This window comes from Epinephelus fuscoguttatus, linkage group LG8 (assembly GCF_011397635.1).
Source record: "Epinephelus fuscoguttatus linkage group LG8, E.fuscoguttatus.final_Chr_v1".
In the NCBI taxonomy this organism is placed as follows: domain Eukaryota; kingdom Metazoa; phylum Chordata; class Actinopteri; order Perciformes; family Serranidae; genus Epinephelus; species Epinephelus fuscoguttatus.
The window spans coordinates 21,888,976-21,915,511 of NC_064759.1; the positions used below are offsets into that span (position 1 = coordinate 21,888,976).

Below are 26,536 nucleotides of genomic sequence, written 5' to 3' on the forward strand. Positions count from 1 at the left end.
TTAAGCACGATGCCCAACCACTGACATAATTAATTAAGTTGCTGATAAAGTCTCACCAGAGGTTACATCGTTTCAACTTAAGTGTGTGTTTAAGAATTATTTCTCATGCATTATCCTCCTACGACCCAAACTTTTCTTTGATATGCATTTTAAAATTCTCCTGGCTATTTGGGATCAGTAGTACCCGATAAGTATAAAAAATAAAACACTGTGAACGATAATAAAGTCCCAATGTCTTCAAACAAGTACTTCCTAATTAACAGTGTCTTAGTGTTACTGTTGCTAAAATTGGTCAAATTTGTAGCCAGACTGACTTGGCAGAGATGGCTGCCATCTTGTTTTTACATGGATTAGTGTATTGTGCTCTTACCACCACTAGATGGCACATAAAAGTGTCCATGAATGAGGACAACAAGTCTGAGGTAAGTAGAATAATGTATTAGGTCAAATAAACCCAAAATGTGATGTCCTCATATGAAGACGCAGGGTCTCTATCAGGCTCAATGTGCCATAGGTTCAATATTCTTTGAGCCAAACACTCATAGTTCTGTGCAGCCATAATGACTTTTCATTGTTTGTGATATGTGGCAAAGGAAACCTCTACAACTAATCTACAAATCGAAATTGCCTTTATTGTCAAAAAGAATTGCATACGCCATACAGCAAAGATAATCAGGTTGGTTTTAAAGAGTGTATTCAAGGCACATTGTTAAAGACACAGTTGTGACCACAATGACAGCTCATAAACATTGTATGATAAAATAATATAAAAATATCAAATAATTAATTTCACTTGAAAACATCTGTTTCCAAATCTCCAGACTCGTTGAGAAATCTGCAAAGCACTTAAATCCCAGGCACCTACAACAGATGACTATGATTATACTGGAATAATGTGTACTCAGTGGACTTCCCCTGGTTCAGTAAATGTAAACAAAAAAATATATATACTGTAAAATACTAAATATAGGTGTGGTAAAATTAAAAAAAAGAAACTGAGAAGCGTTTTACTTATAACATATACATGTTTTAAATCAGAGTACGGAAGTATCATTTTCTATGACACTCAGTGGAAGCTGAACCTTGTTAGCTCAGAGGATGGCCAATCACATCATACTCCGGTGATGTTTCTGTTTTCTTCAGTGACATGTATGTTCTGTCCTCTTGCTTTGGTTTCACCTTTTTTCTTGTGATCCTTTGGAAAGAAGAAAGAGAGACATCTGATGTCAAAGTCTCTACTGCATTAACAGAGCCTTAGAAGCTTAAAATGATGAAGTAAAACCCCAGTTCCAGAGAAGTTCTGATGCTGTGTAAAACCTAAATAACAACAGAATGCAATGATCTGTAAATCCTTTTTGACCTATGTTCCACTGAATACAGTACAGAGACAAGATATTTAAAGTTCAAAGTGATAAACTTTATTGTTGTCTGTAAATATACACTTACTATGATTTTGATGCCTGCAACATGTTCCAAAAAAGTTGGGACAGGGACATGTGTTACATCACCTCTTCTTTTAACAACACTCAGTAAGCGTTAAGGAACTGAGGACACTATGTTGAAGTTTTGAGAGTGTAATTCTGTCCTAGTCTTGCTCGATGTACGACTTCAGTTCCTCAACAGTCCAGGATCTCTGTTGTTGTATTTTGCATTTCATACACATGTTCAGTGTTAGAAAGGTCTGGACTGCTAATTTTTGATGATACTATGGATTGTAGATGATGAAATCCATAAATGTCATGCAACTGTGTGTTGAGAAACGTTCTTACACTGTTGGGCTCTTTGCCCATGCAGTTTTTTGGTGAACTTCACGCTATCCTTGCTTGAGAGCAACTGAGCCTTTCGTGGATGTACCTTTCATACCGAATCATGATACTATCACCTGTTACCAATTAACCTGTTTGTTTTTTGAGCATTTCATAACTTCCCCAGCCTTTTGTTGCCCCTGTCCCAACGTTTTTGCAACATGTTGCAGGCATTAAATTCAGAATGAGTGTATATATTTACAAATAACAATGCAGTTTGTCAGTTTGAACATTATATATCTTGTCCTATACTTTTTTGGTATCAGGGTTGTAGTAACATACCAAAGGAATATGAAGGGGATCATGCAGAGGACATTCACAGTAAGAGATACAACAGCGACGACAGTCAAGAGAGGCACTGCACTTAGTCCATGTTCATCTGCCATTGGAAATAACACAGTATAGATTATATAATTGTTCAAGTGTTATTTAAATGTTGTACACTTAGTGGCTACTGTGTTAGCTAGACACCTCCATTTACACAGTGTTACCTGTAAATGACTGATACCAAAAACTACAAAAATGCTTTGATGAAATTATTCAAGAATATACAAATGGGCTTTGTAACGCCAAAGAAGAAACAAGGGTGAGACCGTTCATCCTAATTTATATTTTAATAGAATCATTTCAACAAACTATATACATATATAGTGTCCCTGGTTCCCTCCCTGTGCGGAGTTAGCATGTTCTCCCCATGTCAGTGTGGGTTTTCTCTGGGTACTCCGTCTTCCTCCCACAGTCCAAAGACATGCAGGTTAATTGGTGACTCTAAATTGTCCGTAGGTTGAATGTGAGCGTGAATGGTTGTCTGTCTCTATGTGTCAGCCCTGCAACAGTCTGGCGACCTGGTGTACCCCACCTCCCAACGTCAGCTGTGATAGGCTCCAGCTGGGATAGGCTCTGGCAGGGTCTGGGCTAAGCCCCAAATGTTCCCAAATCCTAGAAACACCCCTGTGTACACTGACTTGTGCAGGGGCTGCTGCAACTTTTTTGCCTCTTGGCAAAGATAAATGAGCACAGCAAATGTTGAAAAGTAAAAAACAGGCAATTAATTTACTGATAAATATTATTGTTTGTTTGGTTATTAACTGGCCCCTAGCTTCTTTTCATTTTGCAAAAGTGGCCTGATGCCTGCTGTAACCAGCTGTTAATGGACACACCTATGGCACCCTGGGAACTGCCTATTTACCACTGAAGTTATTTCAGAAGAAAAAATGGATAGAAACATCTCATCTTTGTGATCATTCCTGTATTTCTTTGAATATTGTATCTGTAGTTATTAATACAGGCTATCGTTAGATTGCATTTGTGCAGTACAATGAGCAAAGTCCATTCTCTGACCTGCAGTCCATTTCAGTAGTTATAGGACAATAACTCTCTATTACTGTGTTTGATGCTCTGCCTTAACGTCACATACTAACATATGACACATCGTCAGGCAGTAAAAAAAATTCTGGTTTGGCTGATATTGAATGTGCCAAATGATGTGCAGAAAGCTTTGATGCTGATGAGGCCAAAATGTTGTGAAGGAAACCCACCCACTGCTGACTGCATGTCATCATCTTCTTGGTAGTGTCATCAGAAACAGTTGAAAATACATTACGTTATCAACGCATTTTTACTGATATCGTTGATTGGTGATGTGTGTGTGTGTTCACCTTCTCGCCTCTCTGAAGTTATGATGATGATGTCTGCTTTTGATTCCCCACCTTCATTACTGCTCACACATTCAATAGAAATGTTGCTGTGGTCCTTGACAGTTAGGGTGAGGGTGCTGTTGACTGTGTGGTTTGACACAGTGGTCGTAACAGAGTACTCTGCTTGGTTCTTCAACAGCGGCCATCTGATGGTGGGTAAAGGAAACCCCTCACTGATACACACACAGGTCAGGACCACCGACTGAAGCTCACACTTAGAGCTATTTAGGATCATTGGATACACTGTGGACACACAAACAGATTTTTACAAGATATGAACTAAATCAATGTTTCTCACTAAGGCAGTTCAATCATTTGAATTACTACACAGAATCCCTGTATCGTCTTTCACTATCAACTCATAAAAACGAACTGGGGCTTACATGTGTCCCCCTCCATCTAATCACACCTGTCCCCATTCAACACAAAGCATACACCTCTTCCCCTTCTCTCAGAGTCACCTGGTTGAATGACGCTGTCAAGGATTCAGCAGAGTTTCAGTGAAACAAAGAACATTACAGTTCCTGATATCCCATTGCAAACTAATGCAGGTTGTCCAGTTTATTATCCACTGCCTGTGCAATTGCTAGCAGGGTGCTAGTTTGGCTGTGCCCCATCTTCTTTATCATTTTCTCAATGTTTACTGATGTTTACATTTGAAAACTACAATCTGGTCAGCAAGCAGAAGTCAGCAGGAGGAGAGTTTACAGACTGGCGAATTGATTTCCTTGTCCCAGTGAGCAACTTGCAGCCACACACCACCACCGTCCAAAGCCAACCACAACAAGCACCATCAAATAGACAAAACAGCATACATTTAGCCGAAATTTAGTGGAGCTGACAGAACAGCGAGTAGAAACATCTGCACCAAAGTACAAATCTAATGGGAGAGCAGTCTATGAGTGGAATCAGGGGAGTGGCCTGAAGGTCATCATTCACATAAATCTTGGCTAATAAAATCAGATACTGGGGTATAAAGAAGAAGATATATTAGGCGATGCTTTAGTCAAGACCACCTAAACTAAAACCAAGTCATGACCAAGACCAAAGTGTAGTGAGACTGAAGTAAGACCAAGACTTTGAGAGGTTGAGACCAAATCAAGACCAAGACCAGGGGTCTCATTTATAACTACTGTATAATGAAACAAGGCCTGAAATAGGCGTACGCCACATCCCACACAAAAGCTGTGATCTATAAAAACAAACTTGATGGGAGAACGTGCACACCCGTATGGAAACTCAGACCCATGCATACGAACATTTTGAAGACAGGGAAAATTGGTTGTGCTAGTGAGCCATAACTTTAAGCACCTTTCAATTATAAAAAAATTATTAGCCAACTCAAATCTTAATAAAAGATTCTACTCAATATTTCATCAGCGCTATCTAAATCCTTTCACCACCTGAAATGCAGAGGAGAGGGCCGGACTGTATGCTACGTAATTGCAGAACAGAGCATCTAAAGTTTTAAATAATATGATCTAACACTAAATCACAAAATACTACCATAACTTTAATGTAGTTTTTGTGTGTAAAATCGCTGCAGTGAACACGACAGTGTGCATCGCCATCGCTGTCACACATGCCTCACTCCTGTCTTCCCCAGTCACCTTATATCTTCACTGCCTGCACATAGAGCCCGGTCTCACTCCGAAGTCGTCGAAATCCGGTGCTTGGGCAGTGACTTGGGGTGGTGGATGGGTCCAACAAACAAAGACTTTCATGTCGGAGAGCAGTGTTCACATCCCATAAGATTCTAAAGCCAAACCCTCTTCCTTTTTTCCTAAACCCAATCATATGTGTTTGTGGTTGAAGGAAAAAAAAAAACAGCAATTCGCAGTGTTGTACCGATACAGTGCATTTATTTTGAAAGAGGCTGTATGTAAATGGTAAATTTCCTGTGAAAATGGAAGTGTATGTTGAAAGAATACAATGCATGTAACAAGCAGAACTTGACACAGTGTCCCAGAACGTCAACAACCAACGTACCCAGGGTACCATGCATGTCGTATGTCAGCGTAGAAAGTCTCTGACCAAAACATCAATATGTGACAAGGTTGGAGTGAGAATGTGTTGGCACATATAGTCTGTGTAAACTAGCAAAGTCTGGCAAAAAGCTCTTGCACAACTCCATATCCTCATTATGAGTGCAAGTCATAATGCAGGGCAAGTTTCCTATAACCAAACTTAAATAAATAAATAAATAAATAGTGTTCACCTGTCAAACTTTCATTTTTAAAATATATCTCAGGTTGGGCGATACCACTGATTGTCATGGTCATTTTGGCAAGGTGTTAAGCAATCAGTCTGATTGCTGTAAACACACAAACACTGTGGTGATACTGTTGCCATGGACCATTGTTCAGCGGGCTCATTTCTATGCATCAGCATTCATGAGGTGCTGTGCATTGACCATTTATGGCTGAATGTGGGCATGTAGACGAAAGGATATAAGGCTGATCCTACACACTGTTTAATAAATGCAACCCGAGACAAGTGCAGGCCCCACAGTGCATGACACACTTATGATAAAATGTGGAACATGCAAACCATAGGCACACCTCAAACTAATCTGAAAGATCCATATTCCCTTAAAAATACATTCATATCACTAAAAGATGGTGTGTGTGTGTGTGTGTGTGTGTGTGTGTGTGTGTGTGTGTGTGTGTCGGTGTGTGTATATAACTGTACTATAAGAATAATCAAAAGGCATTGCAGAGTTGAATTTTATGAAGGGGAATTTTCCTTTGTTTTCTATGAGTACACAAATACAAACAAACTCAAAGGAGCTGAAATAATCTTAGCTATCTTTATATGGTCTTGACTGGTCTTGAAATAAAATCCCAATTCCTCTTTGTCCATGATAAAAACAAGATCGAGACCTTCAAAACATAGACAAAGACCAGTCTCGGATACTTTAACGCTGCTGTACAGTATGTTGTCCTCTTATTTTTGCAGTTTTACCTGTGCTTTTGTTGGATCCCCAGACCACAGGCTCACTCCACTCACTCCAGAATAAAGACCCTCCACAGGCGGAATCCATTTTGCTCCGCACTTGCAGCTCAACCAGGGATTTGGCGGAGGGCATGTTGATACAGTATTCCTGCATCCCAGGTCTGACACGAGAAGTCTGAGGACAGTAAGATGGAGTTGAGAAAGAGAGATGGGTACAAACCAAAGACAAAAAATATAATGATGCAAAGGCCGAGAGATTATCTTCCTTCAAACTGCCTACCTCCCATGAGCTGTCACTGATCCTGTAACGAGCTTCACTCTCCACACAGTTAGGTAAAATCTGGGTCCAAGTGAGGCACAGATAGATCTGGTCACTCACGTTTGCTGGTGGTGGATTTAACTTCACTAGAGATGACACAGACCATTAATTATACATAATATACAATATGATAACAACATAAAGGGCAGACATATTAAGTCTTGATATTGCATATATTTTATCTCCTCCAGCGTGAAACCTGAAGGCAATCATGCTTTTGGTCATTAGTCCACAACTAATTGCACAAACCGCTGGACCAATTAGTGTGGGTTTATGACTGTATGCTCAAGGATCTCTAGTGGTTGCAGTGAATCGCAATTGTTGAGAAAACCTGTTTTATTGACTGTTTTATGCCATTGTTAACTGCTGACTCCTCACTTTTCTTAATTGGCTGATAGGGGTTGCAAGTTTAAGTTCGCTAAAAACTAATACAAGCCTTACCATCTGTTGCAGGCCACATTTTGGTCTTTGTTGTGGCTCTTCTTATGGATTTGTGACTACGTTTTAGAAACAACCTGCTGTCTCTGTGATGCCCCGAATCCCAACTTGCAACACACATTATCTGGCTGCAAATCAGCTTTGACCCAGGGCTGGTACAGATGGTGTCACAACCAAGTACTCCGAAAACTGGCAGAGGAGAAGAAGAAGTAGTGCGTGCACAGAAGCAGGGTGGAAGGCATGCACCTACCCTGTGGAAGTCGGATGCAGAGGCTGTGTTGGAATATCCAACCAGCAGCTACTGAAAACCCTTGGAGTCATCGGGTCCAAGCAAAAGAGGGCACTCAGAGATCTGGCAGAGGAAGCAGAGAAAGGGAGCTTCTGGCTATGGCTCAGAAGAAAAGACCCCAAGTGAGGGAACCAAGGATCATAGGGCCAGCTGCAGGGAGTGGTAGAGAGACGTCCCTACTGCTGCCCCAGCACCCAGAGATGTTCTGGGATCAAAGGGATGAAACACCTGTGTAGGGTGGCTCCCAGCTGACAATTCGGCTGGCCAGCTGGCACTAGCGGAGGTGCGACAGGCAAAAATGTCCTGCAGGTAACCTACACCTGTTGAGCTGCACCTGACATTTATTTTTATTTAATTATTTTGTAAAGCACTCAGTAACACACAAAACACGAAAAATGATTGTAATTACGAGACAAAGACAGATCTCCTCACATTGAAATAATTGCAACGTCTCAAAGAGAAAGTCTTTAACATTACATTTTATAGCATTTCAGAGACAAAGAAAGTCAAGGTGATTGGCTGGACGCCAAAAGATAACTCAAATTCATCTGAACATCTGTTTTAACATTATGTTTTGGGGCTCCTTTAGTTGAATCTGAGGCCCCCACTTCCTGAAAGGCAATCATAAATCCTAGTTTTGTGTATCTTAAAGCTATGGTCTACATTTAGAAAGACTGATTGTTATTATTAACATCATTTAGATGGTGGTTATGGCCCAATAGTGCCAGCTACACAATGAGAAGAGCAAAAGGAATCAAAAAAATCCATTCTCTCCAGCGGCTGCAGGCCTGCAAAGAAATTGACCAATCACAGCCATCCGGTCCGCATGGGAGTTACTCCTTGCTCAAATTTGCGCTCTCTCTCTCTTACCCTCCGTCCAATCCCGTCGCTCCATTTTGACACTCCTCTGCTCCTCGTCCCGCCTCGTCCCAACCTCCCTCCGCATTTGAAAGTACGAGCGGTTTGTAAGGCCCTCGGGACGGGCCCGCTGCAGTTTGTTTACAATGGTTGCTAAGCTACTAAGAGCAATGCTAACGTTAGCATCCGGTGGTATGTAGACAGCTGAGATGGTGACAACACTCTGCAGGATATTGAGAGAGCCTCAAGGTCTGGATAATAATGGATAATAACAGCAGTGACAGAGTGTGAGGGTACTTCTTTAGCCTAGCCAATATCCCCGCACTTCTGCCTTCGCTCCCTCCGGCGTCTGCGTCGCTTACTCGGGCAGCAGATCCACAGTGACTCCGCAGATCTGCCAATGGCGTCTGGGATGTTGTGTGCCTTTTGAAAGCCTCTCGTGATGTCAACCTTGCGCTTCCAGCCGATGTTGATAATGTCCTGCCGACTATACACAAAATCTGCTCGACATGAGCAGAAAAACGCGGACAAAACTACATATATGAGAAAGCTAAGAGCCGCTGCACTCTCGCGCACCACCATGTTCTGTCTCCTCAGTTCCTTTGACCGATGGAGAAAGCTCCGGCAAGATCTGGGCCTGAAAAATGATGCTGATACAGCAGAGTTTTTGTTGAACAGGTAATATTTCATTTTTATTGTGGATGTTGTAACTGTATGCTGTATGTAACTGTATGTTGCTATGCGGTAGGGGGTGTGTCGTTAGGAGGCTCCGAGGGGAGGGGGACACGAGCTCAGAGGGAGGGGTGTGTGTGTGTGTGTGTGTGGGGGGGGGGGATCTTTCTCATCGTCTTTCTAAACGTAGACCACAGCTTTAAGGAACCAGTTATACCAAACTCCATGCAGTAGGCAGCATGAAAAGTCACAATTAAAAAATGATAAACCTTAATGGTTCATAATCGTTTGCTTTTTCACCAAAATGATAACCTTATTTGTTTATAAGTCATGTTTATATCACACACTAGTAGGTATAAAAAATGTCTTCCATCAACAAAACAAACCAAAAAACAGCAAAAAACAAACAAACAAAAACCTGTTACTTCTTCATTTATTAGTTTAATATTCTGAAAAGTACCTCCCGATGTTATGTTTAACTCTGGTAAATAAGCATACCTTTATCTTTAAGATAATGCTCCTTCTGATGGACATCTTCTCCGTGTACCAGTCTGGTGTAAAATGTGGTGAACCTCCTGACTGAGATGGAGTCGTCATAGGGCTGGTTACATCCAGTGTTTATGTTGTTCTCTGACAGATATGTGGGGCACTCACTGACTACTTCGTCACCATGGAACCTAAAGAAAGAAATCACTATTCAGTCATTCACACACAAAACCAAGTATGCAGCCACGGCAACTGTTAATTGATCATGTAATCATTAGGTCACAGTACTTTGGGTAATGTTTTCTCTGATATTTGCTACTTTGAGATATTAGGCCTCGTATTTATCTTAATCTTTTGAGACTTCCACAAGAGATAATGCTCTAAAGAACCAATTTCAGAGCGTAACATCCTTCACTCAGTGTGAAAGATAAGAACTCCTACTTAAGCAGGATATATACGTTTGTGTTGAAATGATGCTGTGCCTACAGCATAAGCTCTGTGTACCCTACACCGTAGCCTATGCTGTAGCCTGATGTGCATTGTCCCAGAAATGTAACTATACTCCTTGCAGTTTGATAAATTTCGAGTATACTACAAAATTAGTTTTATTTTGTCAGAGTGACTGTCACTGTAATTACGAACCAGCCATAGAAGGTGTAATTGACCTCTGGAGTCCCTTGCTTATTCCAGGAACAGTGAACATATTTCAGATGCACCAACAAACAGTCCACATCTGTCAGAGACACAAGAAGGTAGAGAAAATAAAGATCATTAGGGTTAAACATAGGCCAAGTACAGACCTACGCAAATGGTAATAGATTAATAGCAATCAGCTTACAAACACACACAATGAGGAAATGGAAACACAATGACGCAAAGGGAATTCACTTAACCAAGGAAGTATATGTGCTATTAACAGTGTAACAAGTTCTCGCTCCGAGTGGTCTCCCAGGTGAAAGTGTGGAGTTTGTCTGATCCATCCATCTTTGCTCCTGCCCACTCTTTGCAGATTTTCTTGCTCTATAGGCTACAGCAGCTTAAGGGCTTTACCATAAACTCGGTTTATGATGCTGATCCTCATCCTCATTCGGAATGAATAAGCATTCCGAATGAGGATGATCAGTTTAATAGCCTTTTAATCGCCTTTATTCGGGTCCGCGCAAGGTTTGGGACAGGGAAGGTTTCTGATTGGATAGGGGGCGGGGCGGATGTTACGTGTTTACGTTTACTAGAAGAAAACACTGAAGTCCTCGTTCCATTTCTTTAACAAGATGCTTGACGACGCCGTTCTTAGTGCCTTTTTCGGGCTTGTTTTGCTTATATTCTTGAAGCAGCAGTACGACAACAACCTTGTTGTGCTAATGCTTTGTCTGTTGAGGAGGAGAAGGTCGAAGAAGGGAGATAGAAGACCGCTCAGGACTATCTCTTGTTTTTAGAAGCTGCCATCTTGTCACACGCACTATATATGTCATCGTGCCAGAAGGGCAAAGAAACGAGCATGTGCAGAAAGACCGGAATGAACTTAAAGAGGAATGAGTGTATCCAAGTGCGAGAAATTCTTTAATTCGGAATTAGAAATGGAATATTCCAGCCCCTTACATCCAATTGGATTTTCAATTGCACTGGCCATTTTCATTCCGAATGAGGTGTTTACAAGATCACTTTTAATAGGAATGAACTTTCATTCCGAATGAAAAGGGAATTAAACTGTCCATGTAAACGCACTCAGTGTAACATGTTCTCACTCTCAACTCATCAAATACTGACTCTGGTCAGTGGCCCTACACGTCAAACAGTGATGCTCTCGGTACCCCTCCAGTGTCAGTTTTAGATGCTCAGGGACGGCGTGTCAGTATACACTCCATACATGCATTGTGTCTTGATAAACTTTAATTTCTACAAGAAATTTACAGTTTCCACTCCTTAAATGCATCCAGTTGTTTAGTCATCCATTAATCATTAGATTGGCAGTTCAGTCCGTCCACATGTCATCCACACCATTGGTGTGTGAGAATATGTGAATGGTTACTAAATAGCAGGTGGTACCTTGCATGGTAGCCTCAGCTTGGCTTGTCGTCAGTGCCGACCAACCTTTCCCTTTGTGTTTACCTGGTATCAAATCCTCTGCTCACCCGATGTCGCCTCCTGTCTGCCCCCTCTCGGTACAATTACACACAATCAAGTTTGGTGTATGTGTTCATCCAGCAGATGGCTGGTGACTAACCTGTTCTCTGCTTCAGCGTGGTTCGCCAAAAGTATTACACTGAATCTATGTCTCGGAAGGTTCCGAACCGAGAAGTTGAGTCTCCCTGTTGTTTCACCTGTCTGCTCATTCTGTGTTTTACCAAGCAGTAAATTAAAGGTCATTACAAACTGTCCTGTCTGTCTGTGGTGCTCCATTTGAATCCTTACCACACTGGTCACAATATCCAGTTCTCTTGTCACATGCATGGGTTGGGTTTAAAAGATACATCATGGTTTGGCTTACAGTAAGTACATTTGTTACTATCTTAATGTGACATATGTCACTAGCATAGTATGCTACACACAGGAGCACACAAAAGCGGGATGTATACCTGCAGACCTACCTCTATGCAGAGCCTACGCTGTAGTCTACGCACATGGCCTACAGCATTGTGAGCATTTATACTTGTACAGTGGTGTGTCTGTGTCACTCTGCAGTTAACCCTCCAAAACACTAGTCAGTGGTGGGGTTTCTGTGAAGTGCTGTGAACTTTAGTTGATTCAAAACATACATTAAACATGGCTTAATAGAGACAATTTAAAACACAAGTACACAAATCAAGTACACAAACCGACAAAACAACTGTCTTCGACTAAACACATTTTCCAAACAAGTATAACGTGCTAACGTTATTAGCACAGGCCTATGGCATCTTACATTGGATAAATTAGCCTAGCAAGCGGAGATTTCCTCTGCTCATATGAAGCCAGGATAAATCACACATAAGACTTAAAATGCTATTTTATGGAGGCTTTATTGTCTTCACAATTTCTTGTTCCTTATCTGTGAAATCAAAGTAAATAGAAGCTCTGTTTCCACTGAGGGAAATGGTTTCATATTATAAAAATAGACAGGAGGTCTGTCTTGCCCCTGTGTGTAGTTACATTTCTGGGGAGGTTCGTGTCAGGCTATGGTGTGGGGTACGGCGTAGGTTCTATGATGACACAGGTACGGTGTTGATTTGATTTGATGCAGAAGTATAAATCCTGCTAAAGTTATTAAAATAACTCTGTGACTGACAGTAGACCTGGTTTCAGCTGGCGAGCTCTTAGCGCACCTTCGGCAAAGCCATTTGGCATGAAACTGTCACTGCACCAAGCTGGATCTGTCTGGACCTCCCCCTGCTGTGCTGCCACATCCATTTCAGCGCACCTCGGTCTGCCAAACTACCAAACTGAGTGCGCCTCGGGTTACACTGCTCGAAACTAGCTCTGTGCGGGATTCGCCACCCTGCGCCACCCTGCGCCGTGCCGGGAAACTAGAGGCCTTCATCTTTGCAGCATGCCGTTGCTGCCAGCTTAACTGTGTGTGCATAGAGTTTTACCAAGTGATAAAGCACTTGGTCATACAGGTTTTGGAAGCATACTGAATCAATTAAATGGATCGTTTTACCATTAGGATACATTTATTTGGGCGATTTATTTTAATGTAAAAACATCCACAGGGTTGCTCTGCTACTTCGTGTTGCCTCTGGTACCATGTGTTAATCATTTTATTATTTTTTAAACAGACTGCACTCGGTTTTTACACAGTTCTGTGTAGTTCTCACCTGTTGGAGAGCTGCAGAGCCTCACACAGAGAAAAATAATTAGACCAGTTGTGCAAAATGGCTGTTGAGCAGCAGGGTGCCCACATGGGCAAGCACATCTTCTGTGGTCAGTGTAGCAGTTTCAGTTGATTAAAATGGTTATGCTCTGCTGTGGCAGACATGTCGCACTGCAATCATGTCCCTTTTTTTTGGCCATGAGTGTCAGTATTAAATGAGTTGGGAGAGAGTTAATTCAATTTCATAATACAAGCAATTAATCATTAACAATATTAAGGCCTAATCATATTTCCAGGCAGTTGTACTGTCCCCCGCTTTGAAATAGTGATTTTATTTTTAGGTTAGGTCAACAAAAATATAGCAAAAACCACATGTACATTGTAAATAATTCTGTTTATTATGGATATAAACTAGATTGGCCTATAACAATGAATATACAAATTAGAGATGCAAAAAACTCTTAAATTAATTCAGTAACAGCTCAGACAGATCTAAATGAACCAAAAACAATAATAATTAATATCATGATTCACCAATAATTTAAATATTAAATCAGAAATGTTATTACCTGGCAGTTCTTTGGCAAACACATGTCCTGCCAGACAGAGAAGCAGAAACAGTCCAGTCGGCAGCATGGCTCAGCCGCTGTTTTTCATTTACCCTCATTCACTTAACCTCAGCCGTTGGTATTACGTAACAGCATATGTCACACAGAGGCCCCTCAGAAAGCAGGGGGAGAGTGAACACCTACACTTTTTCCCCTTCAGCCCAAACTATCATCACTTTAACCGCCAGTTAAAGGCTTAGCGTTACACTGCTTTTGACAAATAGTACCTGTAGAGTTGTTCATTTCAATGAGGTGAAGGCGTTCTCTCCAAATGCTATACGTCAGCAGGCATGTGGTTATTAGCTGCGTCCGTTTCTGCTGTGGAGGTTTCCATCTGTGATCTGTATCATGATTATTGTCACTATCAGGCCTGTGGGGCTTTATGGTATCTCGCAAAACAGCCATTTTTTTCATGCGTTTACAGATAATGATGGGAAGAAACAGATCTCACAGGCTCAACACTACAAAAATCTAAACAAATATACAATAAGTTATATGACATTTTTCAGTAGAAAATATCTTCCTTGGTTACAAACTGAATTACAATCTGTAAAAGGTTCAACTGTTGGTAGGTGTTTATATTCAGCTCCCCTTTAGAAATTATGGAAAATTACAGTTTATTTTGTAAAAAACACAATTAATGCCTGGCATGAGGTACAGACATATTTGCGTGATTCCCCTGCGCTTTCATGTTTTTCATCAACATGGGACAATGAACAATTTACCCCAGCTAAAAATGACATGGGCTTTAAAATATGTTCAAGTAAGGGCTTATGTACTGTACAGGATCTTTATAAGGACAAGGATTTAATGTCATTTGATGAGTTGACGTTGAAATATGACCTCCCACAGAAACACATTTTCAAGTATTTACAACTTAGAAGCTTTGTTTTGTCAACCTTGGGGAATTCTTTTCAAAAACCATCATTGTCCACATTAGAATCATTTTCTGTCCACCTTATTCCCCGCCCCCATGATACCTTCATGAATTATGTGTGCAACTTCCGGCGTTGAACCGAAACCGGCAATTTCCAATGGTAGTTTATGGTAGTTTAGTTTCTTTACAGTAGGCTATTCTTCTTTCCAAGATCAAATGGAAAATAGAATGTGGAACACACCACCTGTATAGCTCATTATGTGATCATACCTCTGCCATCTTTGACTGCCATCTTAAAGCATTGAGGGTTTTTTTTCCTTTTAGGCAAAGCACATTAGCAATTAGCCTGCCTTGCTCCGTTAAAATATTGTTAACTTTAACATGGTCCGAGCTAGCTTAAGGTAAATCTTTTTATATGCTATACAGGAAGTACGGGAATGGGTAACACGTTCTCAGACCTAATGACGAAATACATATTTCACGGTATGTTGCTGCGTTTATTTTATGACGTGCAATTTTCGAATGTAGGTTGAGAATGACGTCAGATGGGGAAAGACAGGGATATCATGTACTGACGCTGAGTGATGGACCTGTCAGTCTTGGTGTCATTCTCTTATGCAAATTCTCATAGTCATATTTATTAACTCTTCACCACAATTGTAATATGGAGTACAAACAAGACAAAATACAAAATAGATGATGAACAGTCAGAATGAGTCATCACAGATTAAAGTAAACAAAAAGAAAACCAAGCCTGCACTCAAGCACGGCCATACATGATTTCATTTAAAAAGTGGCAAAACATTATTCAAGAAAGCACCCAGTTTACATATTGTTCTTGAATGATCAGTCTTCATTAAAGCTATACATTTGAACATAGATGGGTGATTTAAAAAATATTTAGGCAAGTACTTGTTTCTGTTCTCAGAGATGGTTAAATTTTTACATTCAAACAAAACATGATATTCATCTCCCAGGTGGCCGTCATTACACAGATTACACAACCTTTTATTACTTTCCAGACCCTTGTATCTACCTGTTATTTTAGGAAGTCTATTATTAGAAGTTATTACAGATGGCCTGACTATACTTCTTGTTTTCTTTTCTTGTTTTGATTTAATACTTTTTCGCTATGTCTGGTGAATATCTTGTGGTTTTGTTTCACATATAAACGGTACCTTTGGCAACAGGAACAATCCCTTTTTGTTCTGGTTACATGTTCAACACAGTTGCTGGAGACAGTTAGTTGTTACAGACAGTGCAACAGGTACCAGAGCTCCGCAAAGACATTTTAGAAAATGCTTAGTTAACATGAGTTAAATATTTGTTAAAAAATAAATCAGTATTTGCTAAACTGAAGGCAAATTACTTTAGAAAAGAACCAGCATCGGCAGTTAGCCACCAAGACTGAGAGTAACCACAGATAGTCTATGGGACTAACTAGCTTAATTCTACTTCTGCTATCTCACTGGAAGTTGCGCACATAATCATTTCTACAGTAGTGCCCTCAGGAGTAAGGGGGATAGGAACTGCTTTGGAAAAGGTCTGGTTACTAACTTGAACCTTCTGTTGGTTGATAACCATAAGGACAACACTGAAAGTAAGAGAACGGAACAGATTCAAGACCTACGAGAGGAGATTTTAGAGAGTGAAAGGGATGCAATATGTGCAAAAGCTCAAACTCAAACCATCAATACTCGACTGAGATTACTACGATATAATGGGGTAATGAGAACATACATCACACCGGTGAAGCTGAACAAGTTTGATCCAAATATTTATGACCAATGCTTTGAATGCCACATACATAAAGGGACATTGTACCACTGTGTGTGGGAGCGTGTTGAGATCAGAGAATTCAGTTGTACACACCCTCCACCTCCCCATCATCACCTGGTCTTCGAAGTTTCATCAGCTTCATCAGCCTAATTAGCCCATCAGTCTTGGCAGAGCCACCACCACCACCAGCGTCTGGACTCCATGGGGGGATTTATTTGCTGCTGCTCAAGGCAAATGCCCTTCAGTAACAATTTCCTGGGGAGTCTATGCACCAAAGACTTTCTGTCAACTCTTACTCATCACATATCATCTGTTAATCTGTATTAAACATTTATCTTTACTTTATTCACCTGGCTCTCCTGACTGAAATGAAACACAGCCAGGATACTTTTAACATCAGCACAGGTTTACTTCTGCTTCAACATTTCACATATTTCACATCTGTGTTTGCTGCTCCTGACCTGACTGTTGTCGACTTTGGTTTCTGATTACGTAAACCGTTTACATATTAGGTTATAGATCAAGATAACATGCCTGCAGTTTGGCCTTATGTTTACTTAGAGGAATACTTTGCCCCCTAATGACCATTTTGATATTAGTTTTCCACCAGGTATTATGCTGAATCCTGGAAGAAAACATTTTTCGGACATGCCTTCACGGTGAAGAAGAGACCAAAAACAGAAAAAAAATTCTTGATAAATTGAATTTGTAGGGGTCTGAGTTTAACAACAACAAAACAATATCTAAACATTCGTTTACAAAAACTCACACAAATCATTCAGTATAATCCAAATGTCATTTATCCAGTCACATGCTCAGTACTTTCTAAACACATGCATTTTTGCTAAAACTGTAATATTTTAGGGGCGTTGGTGGCTTAGTGGATAGAGCAGGAGCCCCATGTACGAGGCTGTTGCCGCAGTGGCCCGGGTGGCCCTTTACTGCATGTCATTACCCCCTGTCTCTCCACCTTTCACGCTTAGCTGTCCTATCTATAAAGGCAAAAATGTCCAAAAAAAATCTTTAAAAAAAAATAATAATAATAATAATTTTAAACATTCCTGTTAATCGTATGCCGCTATTTTGTCCCTCCGACGCACTCTTACTTGTAGTCAATCTGCCACAGTGGTTTCCTGCTTCCTGTTGCCACAGTGATGAAAAATAACATTCCTGTGCTTCTGAATAGCTCATTTCACTTTAAAAACTCCCAGATGGCTCTATTGACAACTTGTGTCAAGCAGAATTAAAATATCACCAAAGCTTCAACCTACGTGCTAAGCCTACACGTGCAGCTGATCAGATTTCAGCAGGCAACCACATTGCTAACGCTTGCAGAACGCTATTTTGGAGTATGTGAATTGCCACAGACCTGTGGTTGAAACTAAATCAAAGAAGTTAACTTCAGCACTTGCAAAACAGGTGGCAACTGACTGCAGACCAGTCAACATCGTGGAAAACTCGGGTCTAAGGGACATCCTCAGGTTGGCATGTTGTGACCTTTCATGTCATGTCTCAGAGGTAAAAGACCTTGGCCTCATATTAGATTCACAGCTAAAATTTGAGAAGCATGTTAAGATGTTGAGCAGGGTTGCAAAAGCAAACTTGCATGCAGCTGGACTTGTCAGAGACTGTCTTCCATTTCACGCTGCCAACAGTTTCATGCATGCTATGATTTTTTCACATTTAAGTTACTGTGTAAGCAGCATCAACAATAACTAAGCCTCTTACAATGATATACAATGGAGCAATTAAATTTTTGGACAGGAAACCAACAAGAGCACATCATTGCCATGTTCTTTAGAAACTAAATATGTTAAGTTTTGATTATTTCATTAATTTTGCAAGTTTCACTCATCCATAAATGACTGCATAATCAGGCTCCCCAGGTGCTCAGTGACCTTGTGGTTCCACTTAGACCTTCTGGCTCAGTAACACGTGAGTAAAACCTCATTTGGACAAACAGCTTTAACACGTGGATTTCTTTACCTACAGAACTCAAATTGGATCCTGATTTGGATTGCTTTAAACTAGCAGTTTGTGTCTTGTGTTGTTCTGTCTGTATTTCTTATTGTTGTTTGTACATTACACTGTTACTTGCGTTCTTGTTGCTGAGTCTTTGTATCTTCCCCAGTAAGGGACAGGCATTGCAAATTAGCTTAGGCTATAAAGGCTGTGGTGTGTGGCATTCATGTATGCTACATATTTGTCCTTATACAAATAAACATTAAATAAGCAAATAATTGACACTGACTGGACATTGCATTCCTTTGCTTTGACAGTTAGACCAGGCCCACACTGTTGAAGCAGTGCAGCACTGATTTGAAATTAATAAATCTAAAAGTCAAGATCACAAAGTAATTTTTTTTGCATTCCTTTATTTCGCAAACAAGACACTCTGTTAAAGGGAAATTTCGGTTTATTTCAACCTGTCTCCTATCGTCCTAAATTTGTTTCAAGTGACTAATGACATAAAAATAATAGTTAGCATGTTAGCCATTAGCCTAGATACGGCCGGGGCGCATAGTAGCGTCAGACCTGTTAAAACGTAAGTGAATGGCCATCCTTTCAAGTGCAAAGTTAGTCCACTAAACAAGCTTTTTTTCCACAAAGACCGCCTCATATCATTAGGATAAATGTCAGAGAACATATAGAAAACGATATGTAAACGTGTTGTCTTACCTTACTGGTGTGCTGCCATGTTTGCTTACCATTTAGCTCTGCTTTCCAAAGCGCGGCCGAAATATATCTCGCCAGCTCTAGATAAAGCCCAGCTGGATACTACTCCAGGTGGAGGTGTCTCGTCCTCGGTCACATCCAGAAAATAAGGCTAAAATGATGGAATATTAGACATGCGATTTAAATTGTGAATAATTGTGATTAACTATTGAAAATCAGTGATTTTGGATTATACTGCACAAGTTGTGTGAGCGTTTGCAAACAGATATTTGGATGTAGTTTTGCTAATGTTAATCACTGTCCCCTTTGACTGCAGTTCAATTATTTGTTCACCATTAAGGCATGTGAGAAAAACAAAGTTTTCTTCCCCAAGTCAGAGTAACACAGGATCAGTAACTGCTAAAAAAAAGATCATTTGGGGGATTTCTGAAATCACAATAACATTTTATAACTCGTGCCATTAAAGGGGCTGTTCTGTATAAATGGCCAAAAGTACTATAGGACAATCTGGATTGTAAAGGTTTGCGATTTCAACCTCTCTCTGAGATGCCTCCTACAGAGACCTGCTGCTCCTCAGATGAGACAGGAACAGTAGGGATGGATGAGAAACAGGTGGTTAACAGATACCGAGGTGGGTCAGAAATCTTAGAGACAGATCTTGAGGGGGTTGTATTAAATGCAGTGTGATGACAGATGACGTGGATGAAGGGCAGTAATTACTGACATTAAACCAACATCACGTAACTCTGAAAGTCTTACAGCCCCAGAAAATACATTAATAAGTTCAAACTATGGCAAATGTATCGTAGGCTTATTATATATATATATATATATATATATATATATATACATTTCTATTTTTAAAATTCATCTTAAAAAGCACTAAGTGTTGATTAAACGATGTAATGATAATAATATCTGAATATTTGTGTTGCAACACTTTGAGTTACAAGTGTTTTGTTGGCTGTCAGAAAACACATGCACATATTCAGCATGTGGTGTATTAATGACAGAATTCAAGAAAACATTTTTTTTTTATTCATTTAATTTGGCAGTATATCTGTGTAGCATCAGGTCCACCTTTTTAACAAGAAGAATTAAGAGTTAAAACATACTTTGTGCTTGACAGAGTCACATGATGTGTCACTTTCTGTGTGTGCTGTTCCAAAGTTAAGTTTTGTGGGTTGTGTTTCCTGCCAGAGGAAACTGTTTCGGAAATAAAGGTTGAGAATGTCAAAAGTGGGGCATATTATCTACGTGTCGTTTCTGCGTTTCTTTTCCTTGGGTGATTTTTCTTGAACTTCAATGTTCTTAGGGCCAAATATTCATAATTATAGCTATAAGGTGTTTTATTGTTTGTGATACATGGCGAAGGAGATCTCTATATCAAAAGTGGCCTTTATTATCAAAAACAATTACAAAGATCATACTGCAAAAATAATCCTGATTCCTTTTTAGGTCGACCTTACAGAATGCATCGCAGACATATTAGTAAAAATACAGTTGCCATCACAAGTGACCTTTCGCTAAGTCCCACTCCTGGACGCAGACTGGCCATTCATAAAGCGGCATCTGGCCGTCTCAGACCAGGGTCTGACAACAACACAGCTGTGCTCCATTGACTCTAATGCAGTCATTTCAGATTTCCTTCATTTTCAGGCTGGTTTTGTGGATTTGGAGCTAAATTGGGTGTCATGAATTGAAAATTATTGTATAATTCTAAATTTAATTTAAATTTTAATTTAATTTAATTTAATTTAAAATTATATTCAAATAAGTGACACATGTTGAATGGAAGTATGGACTTGCTGTCTTCTCCTTCACTCAGGGGAAGCTGACACTTGTTAGCTCAGAGGTTAGACAATCACATCATACTCTGGTGATGGGCCTGTTTTCTGCAGTGACATGTACGTTCTGTCCTCTTGGTTTGGTTTCACCTTTTTTCTTGTGATCCTTTGGAGAGAATAAAGATAGACACCTGATGTCAAAGTCTCTACTGTATTAACAGAGCCTTAGAAGCTTAAAATGATGAAGCAGTAACATACCAAAGGAACATCCAGAGGATTATGCAGAGGACATTCACGATGAGAGATACAACAGCGACGACAGTCCAGAGAAGCACTGCACACGGTCCATGTTCATCTGCTATTAGAGATGAGGAAATGTAGGTTGTATAATTGTTCAAGTGTTATTTTAATGTTGTACACAAAGTAGCTACTGTGTTAGCTTGATGCCCTCATTTACACAGTGTTACCTGTCAATGATTGATACCAAAAACTACAAAAATCCTTTGATGTAATTATTCAAGAATATACAAATAATAGCCGACAGTGGGGTTTGTGTTCCAGCTGATGGACAATGTTCCTTTCACACCAACACACAGTTTGTTCTCAGTACATTCTTATTGATATCACTGATTGCTGATGTGTGTGTGTGTTCACCTTCTCGCCTCTCTGAAGTCACAATGATGAGGTTTGCCTTTGCTTTCCCAACTTCACTGCTGCTCACACACTCAACAGCAGTGTTGCTGTGGTCCTTGACAGTTAGGGTGAGGGTGCTGTTGACTGTGTGGTTTGACACAGTGGTCGTAACAGAGTACTCTGCTTGGTTCTTCAACAGCGGCCATCTGATTGTGGGTAATGGAAACCCCTCACTGATACACACACAGGTCAGGACCTCTGACTGAAGCTCACACTTAGAGCTAATTAGGATCATTGGATACACTGTGGACACACAAACAGTTATAAGATCAGAGATTTTTACAAAGTATGTACTATATCAATATTTCTCACTTTAAGTCAGTTCAACCATTTGAGTATCCACACAGAATCCTGTATCATCTTTCATTATCTGGTCTTTATCAGGGCTCATACATGTGTCCCCCTCCATCTAATGAATTTTACAAAATGAAACTAAGGGAAGAATCAGATCTTGACTGAAGTTATTTTAAGTTATTGGTGGAGAAATTTAGATCATGGCAAGTTACAGATGGTTAAATAAGTAATTTGTCGCTCATTGTTTTGACTGTAATTAAACAGGCTACTGATCCCAATCCAGGAACAACATGTTCGGGAGGGAAAGGCATCAGATGTTTTAAGAAAAACAGATCACACTGTAGAAGATGTTAATGTTTATAGCATCCTGAAAACTTCTTTCCAGCTCAATGTTGATGCTGCAAAATTTCTCAGAACATCAGCAGTGAGCTGGGAGAACACTTTGGTATTTTTTTGCAAGATAAAAGGTAGATGTGAAGGGATAAAGTGCAGCATGCACATTACTCACAGGTCACGTTCAGAGTCACTGTCTCCTCTGTAGCGATGTTGTTTGCAAAGCTGACCTTACAGGTGACATCGGTGCCGTGGTGCTGGGTACCCAAAGGATTAAAGGTCAAAGTTGAGCTGTGTCTCTGAGTGAAAGCAGTCAGATCCTCAGTCTTGAAAGCAGTGATGTTTCCTGTGATGTGAGAGACCTTCCCTCCTGCTCCTCTCCACATCCAGGTGATTTCAGGAACAGATCCAGAGCAGAGACCAGGAGCAGTGCAGGTCAGTGTGGTCTGCTGTCCCTCTGTCAGAGGAGGAATCATCACTGTGGGCCTCTGGGTCAGACCTAATGGGAGAGCAGTTCATGAGTGGAATCAGGTGAGCAGCTTGAGAGTAATCATTCACTTAAATATGGGCAAAATTATCAGATACTTTCTTAAACACTGGTGGCAATAAGTAGGAGTTTATCAGGAACTGCTGCAGTTCCTCTGGTTGCCATGAGAGGTCAACACATGCAAAACATTACTTCATGCTCCACTGAGAACATAAATTCACCAAACATACTGTTGCAGTTTATAGGCACAACAATAAACATCTTCACTGAATATATTTGTTGTAGCTCTTTGTACCTTTAACAGAGACTCTTGCTCTTGAAGAGAATGTATATCCAACTTCCCTCCCATTCAGGAGACCATTTACTCTGAGTTGATATGATCCAGAGTCGGACTCTGTGAGGTCATTGATGATGATGCTGCAGTTCCCATGATTCATATCAGGCTCCAATAGTGACACTCGTCCTTTGAACCCAGACTGAACTTTACTGTTCTTGTAAGTGTTGAATATAATGTCTGAATCACCACATTTTGGTTTAGATGGTTCACATTTGTACCAAACTATATGTTGGGGTATAAAGCCATATCCAGTGGTGAAAAGACATGGTATCACAACACAGAGTCCGGCCACTGCTGTTATTTCTCCTTCACTAAGAGTGATACATTGTCCTCTGAAACAGAATGGTCTTAGCCCCACTGATGCACCTGTTAATGCAAACAGTGAGAGAGAGGCAGGGAAAGAGGAAAATTTAATTCTAAATATACCCCATGATATTCAGTAAATGATGAAGAAATGCTACCACACCTGACAGAAAGCACATTGACTGTTTTTGTTTTATAGAACTGTTGTTGTCAGCAGCGCTGAGCAAACAACAGCAGAGCTCCACTTTTTTTTACGTATTTTCTTATAAAAATTCTTTGTTAAATAGAAGAGTTATTTAAATAACAATTTATCCCATAGTTTCAAAGTGAATATGGTTTTGAGTGCTGAAAAGTGAAAAAAAACCTCCATATTTGTAGTTTTCAAGCATTCTAGTTAAACATTAAAACATTTATCAAAACAAATAATCTTAGACTATTTAAAATTCATAATTTTATTTGAGAAATAAAAACATCTAATGTTAAGATAAAGATGCTTACCTGTGTCAGCACTGCTGCCTCTCACAGAGAAAAGTAGAGCTGCCCAGATGAGACCAAACATCCTGATATGACTGAGACAGTCTCTTCTTTTCAAAAGCACCAACACTTCATATAAAACGAGTTTAAGAAAAACAAGAAGTGAAGTTGATGAATGTGGTTCAGAAACATCTACTATCTGTCTTTATATATATACATGCAGGTGTACATGTATACACCTATTTCCTGACCTTTTTTTTCCATTATAAAACACAAGTTGCTATATCATTAAACTTCCACAATTTCCACAATCACAGCTGCTCAATAACACTGATATCTCTGAATATATCATTCAGGGAAGAATTACACACTCATAAAGGTATTTATAAGATAAAATAAAAGTTGTTTTTTACCTCTTTCTGCGTTGTTCTCTCCTGTCCACAGTGATGTCTGCTGAGTGACTTTGCTTTTAACTGACTAACTCTCTTCCTTCTCCTTTTCTGACTGTGATATTGAGGAAGACACTTATTTGTGTTGGAGACATACTGAGCCACTTTTTTGTGACATAATTTGTTTAAGGAATTGAATAAATTGTGGTCATATTACAGCATCTTTTAACTTCTGTTCTACACTAAAGCAGAACACATAGTCTGCACAGCATTGGGTGAGGACTGTAATTGTCGTTATTATTGTTTTATATCCATGTTGACATGAGAGTATTGACGGTCAGATGAGTGTTTTGTTACTGATAAAATTCAAATGTTATTTATTTCTGTTATAAATGTTAACAATGCAGCCTCGAGCTCTGCATTTATATTTTTCTGGCTTATTTTTTGCAGTATCCGAAGGTACTGTTTACTAGTTACCATAGAAGAAATCATGTTGTCTATCCCAATTAGAAGCTCCATACTCACTACTAAAAACACGAATGGAAACTCCTTCTTGTCAGTTTTTTATGAAGCTGTCTTTGTGGCTAATTCTAATCACTAAGTACCTGGTTAAAAACATAACACTTGCTACCCTGAAACAGTAGATGTGTTGAACATGAGTATAGCCATCATAATAAGACTAGAAATGTATTAATACTGAAACAAAAAGGGTCTGAATTTATCCCATTTGTGTGATTTTACAATATGCAGATTCTGAAGAGCACTTCTCTTTTTGTGATTTTGGTGCAATATCTTATTTCAAGATTGTCAGTAAGATTGCAGATCTTTCACTCATGCTTTGAGCTAAATACTCACATCAGTGTGATGAGCTCACAATGACATGTTAGTATACTGCTGTTTAGCAAGTAACATCTTAGTTTTGCGTATTACCATGCTAACACTTGCTAAAAGCAGTAAACAAAGTATAGCTGAGGCTGATGTCATCAGTGGGGCAGTGCAGGTGTTTAGTCATATTAAACATACTAAAATTTTGAGCTGATAATGGCGTCACGTCAGAAAGTCACCACACTTATTACAACTCATCCTGAGGGGCACATGACTGTGTTCCATAGCAATCACTCCAACAGTCTTTGAGACATTTCACTCAAAACCAAACAAACCCCATGATGGCGTTTGATCAAAAGTCAAGGGATCACTAAAGTCATAAGGGTTCAGTTTCTGGGCACCATGAATATACACTCACTGGTCACTTTAGTAGGTACACCTGTTTAACTGCTGGTTAATGCAAATAGCTTATCAGCCAATCACGTGGCAGCAACTCAATGCATGTAGACTTGGTCAAGACGACCTGCTGAAGTTCAAACCGAGCATCAGAATGAGGAAGAAAGGTGATTTAAGTGACTTTGAAGGTGGCACGGTTGTTGGTGCCAGACGGGCTGGTCTGAGTATTTCAGAAACTGCTGATCTACTGGGATTTTTATGCACAACCATCTCTAGGGTTTGCAGAGGATGGTCCCAGAAAGAGAAAATATCCAGTGAGCGGCAGATCTCTCTTGTAGATGCCAGAGGTCAGAGGAGAATGGACACACTGGTTCAAGATGATAGAAAGGCAACAGTGACTCTAATAACCACTCATTACAACCAAGGTATAAAGAAGACCATCTCTGAACGAACAACACATCAAAGCAGCAGAAGACCACACCAGGTGCCACTCCTGTCAGCTAACAACAGGAAACTGAGGCTACAGTTCACACAGGCTCACCAAAACTGGACAGTAGAAGATTGGTAAGACGTTGCCTGGTCTGATGAGTCTGGATTTCTGCTGCGACATTCAGATGGTAGGGTCAGAATTTGGCGTTAACAACATGACAGCTGCCCTGTATCAACAGTTCAGGCTGGTGGTGGTGGTGTAATGATGTGGGGGATATTTTCTTGGGCCCCTTAGTACCAACTGAGCATGGTTTAAACACCACAGCCTACCTGAGTATTGTTGCTGACCCTTTCCATCACTTTATGACCTCAGTGTACCCATCTTCTGATGGCTACTTCCAGCAGGATAACGCACCATGTCACAAAGCTCAAATCATCTCAAACTGGTTTCTTGAACATGACAATGAGTTCACTGTACTCCAGTGGCCTCCACAGTCACCAGGTCTCAATCCAATAGAGCACCTTAGGGATGTGGTGGAA

At 40.1% G+C, this 26,536-nt stretch overlaps 2 protein-coding genes and 1 long non-coding RNA gene across 7 annotated transcripts in view; 1 reads left to right on the top strand and 2 right to left on the bottom strand.

Annotated features, from left to right (window-relative positions):
* The window catches only part of LOC125893362 (uncharacterized), a 92,150-nt gene that overhangs the window by 60,161 nt on the left and 5,453 nt on the right, over positions 1 to 26,536 (top strand). The gene's annotated exons all lie outside the window — the stretch shown is intronic.
* LOC125893357 (cytokine receptor common subunit gamma-like) lies at positions 633 to 14,113 on the bottom strand. The gene is made up of 8 exons (XM_049583966.1): positions 13,879 to 14,113; positions 10,162 to 10,252; positions 9,532 to 9,710; positions 6,738 to 6,862; positions 6,467 to 6,632; positions 3,464 to 3,745; positions 2,088 to 2,184; positions 633 to 1,195 (listed from the first exon to the last, which is right to left on the bottom strand). Exons 1-8 carry the CDS (start codon positions 13,943 to 13,945, stop codon positions 1,087 to 1,089), a joined length of 1,116 nt encoding a protein of 371 aa, XP_049439923.1. The 5' UTR covers positions 13,946 to 14,113; the 3' UTR covers positions 633 to 1,086.
* LOC125893355 (sialic acid-binding Ig-like lectin 10) lies at positions 20,186 to 24,446 on the bottom strand. Of its 2 annotated transcripts, none has more exons than XM_049583963.1 (7): positions 24,371 to 24,446; positions 23,982 to 24,086; positions 23,139 to 23,546; positions 22,532 to 22,855; positions 21,691 to 21,972; positions 21,295 to 21,391; positions 20,186 to 21,202 (listed from the first exon to the last, which is right to left on the bottom strand). In XM_049583963.1, exons 2-7 carry the CDS (start codon positions 24,040 to 24,042, stop codon positions 21,106 to 21,108), a joined length of 1,269 nt encoding a protein of 422 aa, XP_049439920.1. In that variant the 5' UTR covers positions 24,043 to 24,086; positions 24,371 to 24,446; the 3' UTR covers positions 20,186 to 21,105. The 2 variants fall into 2 exon arrangements, with proteins under 2 accessions (XP_049439920.1, XP_049439919.1); XM_049583962.1 differs by having other exon boundaries at positions 21,295 to 21,394.

Bases quoted from the DNA above. Each gene is read 5' to 3' on its own strand.
- LOC125893357 (XM_049583966.1), bottom strand. From the start codon at position 13,945: ATGCTGCCGACTGGACTGTTTCTGCTTCTCTGTCTGGCAGGACATGTG. The intron at 9,711-10,161 runs GTTCGTAATTAC...TTCTTTCTTTAG, and splicing joins AATTACACCTTCTATGGCTG to GTTCCATGGTGACGAAGTAG. The intron at 6,633-6,737 runs GTAGGCAGTTTG...TACTGTCCTCAG, and splicing joins TCAGTGACAGCTCATGGGAG to ACTTCTCGTGTCAGACCTGG.
- LOC125893355 (XM_049583962.1), bottom strand. From the start codon at position 24,042: ATGTTTGGTCTCATCTGGGCAGCTCTACTTTTCTCTGTGAGAGGCAGC. The intron at 22,856-23,138 runs GTACAAAGAGCT...CTCTCCCATTAG, and splicing joins AGCAAGAGTCTCTGTTAAAG to GTCTGACCCAGAGGCCCACA. The intron at 21,203-21,294 runs GTATGTTACTGC...TTCTCTCCAAAG, and splicing joins ATCCTCTGGATGTTCCTTTG to GATCACAAGAAAAAAGGTGA.